This window comes from Mya arenaria, chromosome 2, assembly GCF_026914265.1.
Source record: "Mya arenaria isolate MELC-2E11 chromosome 2, ASM2691426v1".
NCBI classification, from domain to species: domain Eukaryota; kingdom Metazoa; phylum Mollusca; class Bivalvia; order Myida; family Myidae; genus Mya; species Mya arenaria.
Window position 1 is genome coordinate 58,526,168 of NC_069123.1, and position 13,872 is coordinate 58,540,039.

A 13,872-nucleotide genomic window follows, 5' to 3' on the forward strand; every position below is an offset into this window, starting at 1 on the left:
CCAAAATCCCCCTGAATTTTCAGCCTTTTGAACAAATCCCCCTGAATGGTCTCCAGAAAATATGGCATGTATGTTGAATTGATAGATAGTGATGCAACTTATAATGAAATTGCTTTAGGGGTCAAGGTAGTTATAATTAAAAATAGAAATAATGGTTTCTGCTTCAAAAAGTGACTTTGGATTAGCATACTAGTAAAAGCTGTGCAACTTGGAATACATATTAATGGCAAGCTCTTGTGAAGATATACCTTGGATTGCATTATGGGTGATGGAGTTAAAGTCAAGGATGTTTTTTTTTTTTAAAAACATTGACTATTCATCAATTGCCAAGAGTAGGAATTACCTATCATAATTAAGACAAAGTTTGGGATCATATAAAGAGGTGTGAGGTCAAGGTTGCTGTTCGTTAAGTATTGTAAAACAGTTTCTTCTCTTTTTCACATTATTTTCTATAATTTGAGTAGATAACCCAGCTCTTATTTAGTATCTGAACATATAGGCACTCATCAATTCAGCCAAACCCTTCTCAGCACCATTGATCTAAGTCAATTTGGTTCCTTTAGCGAACTAATTAAGCTAGCATATAGTAGCAGCTTTGCCTGTGTGGCCGTCCGTACGCCCATTCCATCTGTACGTTCCAGTTTCCATTGGTAATCTTGTTAAAATAAATCTAACTACGGTAGTTCAATATGCTCAAATGTATGCCAATAGGGATATAAGAGTTTTATTTTTTTGCTATTTTATTAGTCGGCTCAATCATTAACAAATACACCTTATTTAAAACTAAAGCAGCATGGCAGCCTTATATAATAAAATAGAAAGTGTCTGTTTGATTTGTTGTTTAAAATCCAATACATTCCCAACAGTATCAGTTGTTTTGTTCAAACATCAACATGGTTTTACAAGAGAAATGTAATAAAATCACTGCAACAATATTCACTTGTAAACTAGTGAAAATAATGTCTACCAAATGACAATACTAGAATGTTAGAAAACATCCATTAATGCACATGATTTATAAAATCATACATTATACATAAGTAATACAAGTATTGTGTACATATACCAGGGTATTGTCTATTTCGATAGCTATAAACCTGGGCCGTTATTTATAAAACATCATCACTTCCTATCTATCAGTCAAGAAGTTAGTACACGTTTGAACTAGTCTTTCACTAAAAAGTAATGGATACTCTTACAACATGCTCTGTGGAGATTACTAACATTGCCTCGATGACAGTACTTGAGTCTTCAAATGCTTAAAATCTAATGTTTGATGCTGTCTCTTAGAGAAGACAGTTTAAACACAGAAGCATGGTGAATGCTGTATATATCCTGGCCATAGTATGGTCTGGTAATTTCGTATCTATCATGTACTGCAGACTGTTTTAATTTTGTGTGGGGTTTTTCATGGATATATCAGATTTTGTTTTAAATTCTAGCAAAGTATCATTTTACCTAAAGGTGTTTGTTGATGCTGGAATATTGACAACACAAATTGTAAACACTGACAAATTGGCTCTATCCAAAACATCACCATAAAAAGAATGTTGCAAGATTTACACAGTCTACAGTACAGGTATTATGCACTTCAGTGACCATATGAGATAGAGGATCATGAGAGGATCACAGTCTGTTGCTCTGGTGGTTTTACCGGCCTCTAGGGATGTCACATGCCAGGCAGCACTTGTTTGTCTGGTAACACAAACCTGGAAGAATTATAGGGACTACTAATAAATATATACTATGGAAACAATAAATAAATATGCAGGCAAATAGGGAGCTTTAGAGAGTGATTTTATATAGGCCAGATTTAGACTGGCTGCAGTAAAAGTTTTTTGATGCATGGAACACCTCCAACACCAGGTATTTTAATTTAGACAACAAAATTTGCAGTTTTTCTGTTTGTGTAAATGCATTTGGTGTGTTACAGACCAGTGGAGCAAAACAGATAGAAGAAGAACTGTCATTCATTTCAAACTAAACAAATTAATTGATGGAGTAAGTTCGAAATTCAGTGCATTTTTACAATAATTTAAACATTACAATGGCTAAATACTGCTTTAAGTGCAATTCAAATTAAGTAGAAATCATTATTTGCAAAAGACAGTTTAAATGAAAGTTTGTTTTTATGTTAATAACATGAAACTAAAAGTTCCTACATTTGCTTAGCTTCTGGTTGGTTGAACCTCTCGTTGCTGTAGTATTTGTACATTAGACTTCGGTCCAGTAAATGGCCATTTTGTTTCAGAAAGTATTCAAATGTTTCTATTGGATTACTGGTATTGTTTATGGCATCTGCTATCACAAAGCAGTAGAACATGGTGATGGTCTCGTGGTAGCCGGTCTTGATCTGAAACAACATTACATTACATTAAAGGGACTCGGTCATGTTTTATAGGGTCAGATATTATTTTTTAATTACGATAAAACATTATCAAAAAAATTCAGATGACAGCTTTTCTGTTAATTGATATTTGAAAATGGAATTGCGCAGCATTTCAAACATGTGCAGTGATTTTACAAAACATATACCAGGTAAATGGCTGTTCAATTTACAAATAAATGTTTAATTTATTAGTTGAGGTTATACAATATACCGGTCTTTACAAGATTCAACTTATTTATTTAGTAACTTGAACACAAAGCGCTCCTCATTACATGATAGATATACTGGTAATACATTCAATTAAACATATATACAACGATAACATGACAGGTTTGAAATCTCATACATGAGAAAAGAACTGATAATCAATATTTTAACATGAAACCATTAAGTACTTTTAAAATTAGTCCACAGTCTATATAAATCATTCATATATATACATGTAAAACAGGGGGGGGGGGGCATGTACCTACCCTGTCTTTGTGAACTTCATTGAAATGTTTTATTCCGTCCCTGTAAAAGACATATGGTAAGGTAAAGAATTTATTTAAAAAAAGTAAACTAACAATGTCCTAGACAAAAATCAATCATCTGCCTCAAGCTTACAAACATTCTAGTAGTTCAAACGTTCAAGAGTATTAAAGAGATTGAAAATTTGCCTGATCTTTTGGTACAGACAATTTTTGATCCCTTATTTTCAAATCACAAAACAAAGGCAAACTTTGAAAGAAAAGGGTAACCCACACTAAAAACTTACAGTACACTTTATAATTAGAACAGAAAGTGACTCCTGATAACACCAGGGTACCTATTTGACTGTAAATGGCAGAACTTATCATTCTCAACAAAAACAAGAGCCATCACAGGAAAGTACATAAGTGGTGTTACTATGCGAATATGGGCCATACAGTTTTGGCACTGAGTGGAAAATCAAATTGCCATCTTTACCAAGCAAAAGTAGCATCAATATAATTTTTATAAGAAATAATAAAAACCATGGGAGATTAATTAGGGACCTATGGATCACAGAGTTATGGTTCTCCAAAGGGGAATTTACACTCATAGCCTATCAAATCATTTCCGATTTACATTCTTTACCTTGAAAATTGAATAACTTTCATGAAACATACATGTATTTGTCTGTCAAAGGAGGCAATATTGGAACAAATTGACAGTTACGGTTCTTGAAATGTGCCCAAGTCCATATAAATAACCAAAATAGAGATGTTAATCAAACATAACACCCCCGGATTGACAGATGGATCACTAACGGACCTACAGATGCCTTGACAGACAGGTTCATTAGGCACTGCAAATTGTTTGCAGGGCTCTAATTAGGTCAATGGATTAGAGATAAAAAATAAATATCCAAAGGCTAGAAACGAAGAAGTGTGCTCACCTGATCAAGGGTAAAGCCTGGTCCCTGCCGTAATCACGGATGTAGTTCCAGGCCATACGTAAATGGGCCTCGTGTGTCCAGTCCTCAAATGGAAGGGTGGCGTCCTCGAAGGACTGGATAAATATCTCATCTCCTACAGATCTGAATGTCCTGCAGATGGAATAGGCAGCATATATGGAATGAGTTTTAAATTACATAATACCTTAATCAATGTGAAATTAAGAAAGACTCACAGCTTATATAAACACAACAGTCAAAGCAATCAGTGTTCAATCAGTATTTTTTTTAATGAAATTCCCTAAATACCATCTATTTGATCTTCATAACATCAAAACAAACCATAATTTCCATTTTTGATGCATCCTTTAATAGATTTTTAGAAGTGGCTCCCCTTTTCAGTTGAAGAAGGTTCAATAATGTTTTTGATCAAAGGCACTACAGCTGGGGCAGGGGCGACAGACATAATATTTGGGCTTAAAATAAAAAAAGGTCAAGTCTGCAAATAAACATGCTTTTAATGATACACTCACCCCTAGGAATTGCTTACCTGCACTGATAGAGCATGGGGTGGGCAACATTATCGTCTATATGAGCCTCATACACGTTGCCATACCAGACGTTGTGGTCACCAATCTGGTGAGCAGAGTCCGCTTCACACTCCATCACTCCCGAACAACCCAGGATCACTGGTATACCCTGCAGGACAAATATCCCTGTTAACAGTGTAGTTAGATAAATGTGTATTGACTATTACATTCATTATTTTTTGGCATTACAAGTAATAAGTTGTATTTAACTGAATAGTGTTATTCAATTACAGTATTGTCATTTTCCTCTGTGACATGGATATAATTTTCTTATTTCTTACAGGAATATTTGCAAAGTTTAAAAATATAATTCATCAATACTAGCAAATTAACACTTCTTACCTTTTTACTTTCATAGTGTGGGACCTTGTCAAACTGGCACACATTTGGTATTGACTGGGCAAATGTCATCCCATAGCTAACCTGTGGATGATTACATGGTATACTGTATACATCATACCAAAGAGTGTAAAGGTCTAGAAAAAAAGCCTATTACCAGTAGACAGACATCGAATACACCATTTATGAACAAGACAGTGATACCTGGTAAATATATATTTATTATCAACAATACATATTATATATATATTGCTGTGGGCTAGCTCTTGTCTGAAGTGCTGAACAGTTTTGGGACAGACTTTAGGCTGACACAATGATTCTTATGTGACAAATAATGATAACTGTTACAACATTTATTCACTTGACTAGGTTTTACATTGACATAAAAATAAACTGAGAACAAATGATCAAATCATCAGTTGTTAGATGTTAAAATGTTCTTATTGTTTACAACTAAAGCAGTTACCATAAATTTTCCCAAATTATGGTAAGAAGCATTTGCTTTATGGATCCTTAGATTCAGTTTACAAGCAAAAATATTTATCTACAATGCAAACTACCAGTGTTTTGTGGAAATATGGTATGTGTTGTCATGGAGTATTGTGCGCCATAATCAGCCCTGCGTGCAAGATACTAAGATATTACCTGGTGTCTGGCAAGTGTGTGAACAGCAAAGTGACGCGTCTTTACGATCAGGTCATGGAACTTACTGAAAACAAATGACCACATTAATTAAGGAATATTCAGCTTTGTAAATCACTTAATGTAAAATGTACTGCCAATCGTCTATAACAGGTGCATATATCAGCATTAAAGTCATGTGATCTCAACTTATGACAAAATACTTTTGTTTATGCGTAATGATATCCAAAACAAATTCATTTAGAGTAGTTCATACACATTTTTGTCACATATCTGTTTTCAACAACAACTTACAGTTCTTAAAATAACATGACATCTATTTTCACAAGCATATCAAATCATACATATGATAAACCTACTAAACATACCTTGGAATTTTTAGGCAAATTGAAACAATGGGGGGAGTAAAGGACACGCTGGTGAAAGATGTGCATGTCATTCCTTTCTTGTGCCACTGTCCTCCCTCATGGTATCCAGACGTCACCACCACCACTGATATCAATTATCATGATCCATATATATATATATGTCAGAGAATAATGAATTACAAGCGGTGTAAAACTAAAATACTGAGGAATATGTTGAGATGTTATTTGTTAAAATGTATTGCAGTACAGCACTTTTTATAAAAATAGCTTAATGATACATGTACTTTTAAACATTGTTTATGTTGTTGGTTTTTTAAACTTCGGACAGAGCTGCAAACTTCAGTGAAAGATAGATGAAAATATCATATTATATACTTTTGAATGAAAAGACCTTAAGTTACACATAAGCTTTGTCCAAAAGACAAAAAACTTTTTTCATTTCTATCACACAATTTATGGGTAAAAACTTATTTCAATGTTTGAATATTCCTACCAGGCTGGGGAACCTTTTGCATAATGGATTTGTACACCTTCCTTGTGTCACAGTCATCTGCATCATGGTGCAGCCTATCTGTCTGTGTGAGAATCTCCTCAACTGGAAAAGAGACTTACCTTCATGTAATAAAAATATAAAATAGAAAATAGAACTTACTTTCTATGACCCATGGGATTGTTTTCTTCATTAACCTTCAAGGCCTAGTTTAAGGAATGTTTGGCATGATAATCCCCTGCTGTGCATATCCTGCTTATTGCACTGGTGTAATAGTAGGGGCCAATTTCCTGTGAACAAATACACGGTTGGGGGGGGGGGGGGGTTCACTTATAGAAGGCTTAAACTAGGCCTTTAATGTGTAATTTACAACAGCATTTGACCTTGTGACCTTATTTTTATCAAATGTGACCCAATTTTAAGTAGGTCCAACAGTTCATCAAGGGGAAACATTTTGATTAAGTTTAGAGATTAGTGGACCAAATCTAAGATAAGTGGACCAAATCTAATACCTCTAGTATGTTGCAAAGATTTTTCTTATATTTAACCTTGTGACCTAGTTTTTGACTACATGTGACCCAATTTTAAAAGCTGTTGAAACTTGATCACGGGGAACATTCTGACCAAGTTTAAACATAAACTAACCAATCTCTACCAGGATATGGTTTCGATGAAATGGTTCCAGACAAAAAAAAAAATGACCAAATTACCTATTTTTGAATCCACATGACCTAGTTTCAAATTCATGATAAGAGTTTATCAAGGAAGACATTCTGGTTAAAGATGAACATTGGGCCAAATATATGTGTTCCAAAGAATTTATTTTTTTAATTTGACCTAGTAACCTTGTTTTTGATCCCATGTGTCCAACATTTCCAAGCAAACCAGATTTCATGATGGGAACATTCTGACCAAGTTTGAACATCACCTGAAAAATCTGTTGCACGGTATTGTTACAGACAGAAAAAAAAGTGAGACTGACAGATAGACAGATGGAACGATGAACAGACAGAGCGAAAAAATATTCCCATCCCCAAACCTTTGATTTGGCGGGGGATAAAAAGCTGTCCATGTACAATATTTATTTTTTCTACGACAGCTAACTGTGGCCCATTTGTATATACCCGGTACACATAAAAAATTTATTCATTAATACAGAAATTGCCAATCATATGGGTTTTTTTATTTGAAAGTATCAAAATCTGTTGTATCGCATTGAAAATATTAAACTCTGTTGTATCGCAAAGATCGGTTTAGATTATAAGAGGTCGACACATTTTGTAATAGTCCATCTAAATGGCAGTCAACGAGTCTTTTGCTGATTTGTCTTTACTTTGGCAGAATCATGAAGTCCACCATCAGCATTGTGGGAAAAATCTGACGAGTTGTGCACATGTATAAAAGGGTATTCGTGACCCAGAATATATTTAGGTAAAAATAACAACTCTCATACAAATTCAATCACTGTCAGGTAAATATTGAACGATTATGTCATTATTATTCAACATTGATGCATAATATTACTATCCAGTATATAATTTCGCCCGGTGTTAAATGGTAGAGAGTTGTAGCGCCACAGGGATGTATAAGAAATGTCAAAATAATAAAAAAAAAACTATCCCTGATCGCTCCTAATTGTAGCTTTTTTTATAGATTCCGTGGCCCAGTGGTTAAGGCGTCCGCCTTCAGAGCGGGAGGTTGTGGGTTCGATCCCTAGCCGTGCCATACCGAAAGACGTTAAAAGTTGGTACAAGTAGCTACCTTGCCTAGCGCTTGGCATTTAAAGGGTAGTGCTTGGAAAAGTGGTGTACTTAGTACTGGTTTAAACCCAGGAAAGTTGTACATCGTGTATCGGTGCTTTACACCGAGCATGTAATAACCAAGAGGTGTCTTCGAAAAGAGCTAGGGTATCGCAGCCGGACTTCCATGTATCCCACCACGCTGTATCTTCCTTGTGCTGTCCCTTCCGCAAAAACAAAGGACCCCGTTGGAAATAAGTGCTTGCACTTTCACGGGTTATCCTTGACCGCAAGGTCTAAAGAAATACATACATACAAATGATACATAGTTGTATTTAACCTAATGTTAAATATTTTATTTATATTTCACATGTCAATGCCAATACCTTTGGATGAAAACAGTCTATTGCTGCCTATACAATAACACGCTTTATAACTTCTGTGAAAGAGCAACATTGTGTTTGTCTCAAAACAGATTAAACGTTTTGAACTGTTAGAAAGTAGTGACTTTCTAGTGGCTCTTTACAAGGTCAAGGACGTTGTACGCATCTGCGCCTACTTTAGCCAGAATGTCTTTCGCAAATAATTAATGTATTTAGATCTCTCAAGTAATATAATTTAAAAATATGTTTTGGATTAGATTGTTGCTTTTATTTTTCTTTAAAAAATATCATAAATGTCCTAAAATATATTATTTAAGAATATTCGAATACATCCGATTAGCTCAGCTTTATTTGTAAACAACATGGCAGCGCCCGTGTGTCATGTGTCAGCTGTCAAACACATAACACGCCGATTTTTGTCATGTTCGGTGGCATTACAAAAAACTGGTCTGAAAAAATCAAAAGGAAATCAATCTTCCAACAACTGGCTTCAACGGCAATTGAACGATCCGTACGTAAAGAGTGCACAAACTGAACATTTCCGATGTAGAAGCGCCTTCAAGCTACTCGAGATCAACGATCGCTTCAAGATAATACGTCCCGGTGACACAGTAATTGACTGTGGGGCAGCGCCTGGTTCTTGGTCACAGGTTGCAGCTAGGGCAATTAATAAAAAGGATGGTAATAAAAAGGACGGCATGAAAGGTTTGTCGACCTTTTTATGTTGTAGTCATGTACCAAACTGTAAAATAAACAACGGTTTTTAGCACAGCTAGGCGTTTGACAAGCAGTAATAAACAGCATATATGTATTTTGCTACTCCAAGATTTGTAACGATTAAAACGATTCCATTGGAATTTGATGCACATATAAGATTTTTTTAAAAACAACAATTTTTATTTCTAATGTTTCCCTGTAGGATTGGACGGTGTATAACAGGGAGGTAAATGACCGTGTTATATTGCTGCCAGATTGTAGGTTTGGGAAAAGTTTCAACATCAAAAGTATCTTGAATATACTCATTTTCGTACAGATAAACAGAGTGGAAATGTAAAATGATTGTAAATATATGCACAATGCGCAAGTTTAATAAGTTAATATCAAGACATGCGTATATATACTTAATTACATCTAGTTAGCACCAAATATGTTTGACCAATGGTATTAAAAGACATACAGATTCTATACAATAAAAGGAAAGATTCTATACAGTAAACGGAGAGGTAACGTTATTCTATAAACGAATGTAAGTATCCCTACCTAAGTTGTACCATAAAAAATGGATTAATGTACCGTTTACACACTGCATCGACACCTTGATTTTAATCCATGATGATTGGTTCAAACACACATCTAGATAGCCAAATATCTATTGGACGTCGTTTTAATTTTAAAACTTATTATGAATTATTTCAAGTAGTGGTGTCAGTGATTCGACGCGAAAATTTCAAGCACATGTCGTGGGCATGTCGAATATTAACCAAATTTAAAGAAAACTGTGAAATAAACTGTCCAAAGGTCGGGCCAACAGTACATCGACGTTTTGTGATTTTCTAGGTGTCGTAGTCGACGGCGTCGTCCGACAGATGTTTTAAAGGTTGTCCACAACTAAAAAACTAGTGAGGCTTACACGTTATGACAAATGTTGAGGCGAGTGTGAGGTAAATCGGTCGCTTGAAGTATACATGTAGAAATATAATTGCACGGAACCATAATTAGAATTTCGGAGCCACAAGGGTCGTGTCTGCAATATATTGACAGATAGAAAAGCACTGAACTGTCCGAACAAGACAGTTACAACCGTTATATTACACATGGTCATACACACATGGCTTAAGTAGAATCACTCGTGGTGGCTGAACGTTCGGAAGCGTTCTGAAAACTTGTTTTTGTCCATAAAAATAATAATATTCTGTTGCAGGTTCTCAAACAAGACAGAATGACAGAGATGGCATGGTGATCGGCGTCGACCTTCAGGAGGTAGAACCAATAGAAGGAGTCCTCATGTTTTCTGGACACGATTTCACTTTGCCAGATACTCAACATAAAATCCTTAACACTCTCGACAATATGTATGCCAATGTTGTTTTAAGCGACATGGCACCATCGGCGTCGGGAAATAAGGCGTTTGATCACGAAAGAATTTCAAAATTATGTCTTTCGGTGCTTAAATTCTCTTCGCAAGTTTTGGCAAATGACGGACACGTTGTCTGTAAACTTTGGGATGGATCTGAACGGAAAGATCTTTTAAAAGTTATGGAGAGAATGTTTAGAACTGTGAAGGTGATAAAACCAGACGCAAGCAGATCCGATTCTGCGGAAATTTTCCTACTTGGAATGGAATTTTATCTTCGGAAATAGCGGCAGATATAGTATGAGATTTAAAACAAATAACCACGGACCTATAAACAGGTCCGTGAAATAACTGATCGCAAGAACACGAAAACACATTTTTCTTTAGCATATTTTGTGTTGTAAATAAAGTGAACCTTTAAAAGGTAGTGATTTATGTAATAAATTATGATATTTATTAGATTGTTTTGCCAGACCTCTTAGTGTAAATATTCCATCGGTCAAAAGCTATGCATAGCTTGTGTTACCCTACTGTAATTTTGTGAGCATTTTACCAACGATACGAGCAATGCCACCTCGGGTTACAAGGCATAAGAAATGGCAGCGCCCAGTGAAACGGTATTATAGTTTTTCTATTTTTTCTATTGTTTTTCTTTATTTTATACACAATAATTTGCTATCATCGCCAATGTCCCAGCGCTTATTTTCACCTGTAATTTGACACTTTTGTCACGCCGAAGAGTTCTGTAGTTTAGCCGGAATGCATGTCACAATTAAATGTATGTGTACGCAAAATGTGTTACGAAAATCTGCGAACAAAGCAGGAGCTTTCATTTTGTCACCAAAAAAAAAATCATAAAAATTGCAGTTCATTTCCCATGGCTGGATTCGCGTCTTACAGATATATAGCCTTAATTATTTTTAGATCCAGGCATGAACATACTATCAGAACCAAGAGCAACACAATTGTTTACGTTGTGTGTGTTTCTTTTTCAGACTGATAAACAAGCCGTTCAACCAGCTATAAACGAACATAGATCCTGTATAAGAATGATAAAGCGGTTGTACAATACCTAGTCTAACAGTGTTTTATTCCATTTAAATTAAATTGATTTCAAAAACTGTGCTATTGAAAAATCTGAGCACCATGGTGATAAACATGTTAATTTAAAACAAATACTAAGGCGATTGAAAATCAATGACCATTAGAACTCTCATTAGTTATTTAATATTCATCAAATAGTTTTCTACAAAGATTTTATAATGTTTGAGAGTGCTATATATGATTGTAGTTCAATTCATAACAAGATAAGACAGGGTATGAAATGATGGATTTGGCTCTCTTCATGTTGCTTATGCACAAGGTGTTGTCATTTAACATTGGTTTATATACGCATTTTCAATCGCTATTGTATTTATAATATGCCCATTTATTTATATACATGCAAACATTTACATGTTTATTTCGTGACGGTACGATTTAGCTGTCATTGTATATTTTAACTGTAATATGCAATTGTAATTCACAGGGATCAGGCACTTGGTTCATCTTCGCGGAAATGCCAGTTGACACGCCGGAAGAAGCACGCCAATGTGTCAGATGGTCGGCCGTGTCAGATAACATCGCAACGTTGACTGACACTCTGGGCGTGAGAAGGGAAAACGCCCGTGGAAATAACTCCAAGATGCTAACTGCAAAACATATTAACTTAGAATGAATAATGATACAGTATCAGTGTGTGTATACCACGTTTATTTGTAAACATTGCCTCCTAAGCCACAATCTGTTCAATAACTTTTTTATATTTAATGTTATGAAACCTAACTAAGATGTCGATCGAAGAATATGTTTTTCGCCACATACTGGACGCATACATTTTTCAAAATTTAAAGAAAAAGTCCACTTACCAGGCAAAAGTGGGAACATGAATCGGTATTTTTCATTCTAAATCCGCCATTTTGTTTGCCATGAAACATTTTTCTCACTTAATGTTTGCATGAAACGCAACTAAGTCCTTCCACTTGTTTTCCTTGCTCGCCTGCTGCGCTTCCCCACGGCAAGAGGAGGCCGCCTCATTCTGAAAAAAGAAAACATTTTTTTGATTAAACCCTTGACAGGTCAATGGTTTAATCAAAAAAATGTTTTCTTTTAATAAAGAGGGTCAATGGTTTAATCAAAAAAATGTGGAAGGACTTAATTAAAACCATTAAAACAATTGAATGTAACTTAAACATACTTTTATTGAAGTAAACGTTGCCATTTTGTCTTTTTTCACTATCAAACTTGATTAAATGCATATTGACACACATATGTTAAAGTGGATACTTCAGGGATAAACCATGATGTTGAACAACTGAAGCAAAACCATGTTTATCGGCACAATAAAGACTCTTAATAAGACTCGTTTAATGGTTTTAATTGAAACAATTAAGGTGAACTAGGTGCACTTCAAACCTAGCGACGACGCACAAACTCTTTTTTTGTCAAAAAATACCAGACAAGGTTATGAAGAACATGCAACGTCTTGTTGGAATCATGAAGTTTCCTGATAGATAGATTGAGTGACATATTAAGCAGTATGATGGTGACATTTAGTTGTCATATATATGCCTTTTAATTGTTGTAAAACATAACCGATGCTCAGACCTACTGGCTATGTAAACTAATATTGCAAAACGGGTTTTAATTGGGCTCATGGCAAGAAGGAGGGAGGTCGGCAATTGTTCCTCCAGAAACTGCTTTTCGTTATAACCAAATAGTTTTTGCTTTTCGTCATAACAAAATAAAAACATTTGATATGTTTATGTAGTGTGTGCCTCATTTGTAGGTGTGAGTATATCCTGGGGATAAAATATGCATTCCGAGACTTCCGTTTTAAGGCAAACATGGTGAATAGATATATAAACAACTTATCGGACATGGTTAAGCTACACAAACAGAACTCACAAAACGGAAAAAAAATATGTTTTTTATATTTATAAATGTAACCATTCATTCTCGAAAAAAATGTCATACAACCTCAATGCGCTACATGTGGTACAGACTACGTTGTCTAATGGGCTACGAGGATTTCCAAATCATCACGGCCGGTGCTGTTTACGAAGCCCTGGAAACTATTTCCTTGAAATGTTCAGTGGTTTTACTCGTTTTTACTTAATGATTCTGTGTATGATGATATTATGACTTTGTCTGCACAAGACATAAACTTAACCTAGAGTCGTATCCATAAAGCATCTTTGTCAACAAATTGAACGTAGTGAAAATGCTAGATCTTTTTAAGCTGAATTTTATAAAAGGCCAAGTTCAAAAGAGAATCTATCGCTGTTTATTTCCAAGAACGTTTAAATTAGTGGTGCACCCAAATCTAAACTTAGGGTCGATAATTAAACCTTATTCCTCACAAAAGCCTACAAATAAATCGGATAACCCAATAATATTCGTCAAAGACAACATATGAACACT

General features: G+C 35.1%; 2 protein-coding genes across 2 annotated transcripts; one reads left to right on the forward strand and one right to left on the reverse strand.

Annotated features, from left to right (window-relative positions):
- Positions 1–722: 722 nt before the first annotated feature.
- On the reverse strand, positions 723–8,481 carry LOC128209649 (uncharacterized). Its single transcript, XM_052913779.1, has 10 exons — positions 8,340–8,481; positions 6,218–6,319; positions 5,725–5,848; positions 5,360–5,423; positions 4,718–4,798; positions 4,336–4,484; positions 3,789–3,938; positions 2,863–2,902; positions 2,163–2,353; positions 723–1,709 (listed from the first exon to the last, which is right to left on the reverse strand). The coding sequence occupies exons 1-10, from the start codon at positions 8,407–8,409 to the stop codon at positions 1,670–1,672; spliced, it is 1,011 nt and encodes a 336-aa protein (XP_052769739.1). The 5' UTR covers positions 8,410–8,481; the 3' UTR covers positions 723–1,669.
- Positions 8,482–8,698: 217 nt separating this feature from the next.
- LOC128216259 (ribosomal RNA large subunit methyltransferase E-like) lies at positions 8,699–12,780 on the forward strand. Its single transcript, XM_052922832.1, has 2 exons — positions 8,699–9,041; positions 10,258–12,780. The coding sequence occupies exons 1-2, from the start codon at positions 8,699–8,701 to the stop codon at positions 10,695–10,697; spliced, it is 783 nt and encodes a 260-aa protein (XP_052778792.1). The 3' UTR covers positions 10,698–12,780.
- The last annotated feature ends 1,092 nt before the right edge of the window (positions 12,781–13,872 follow it).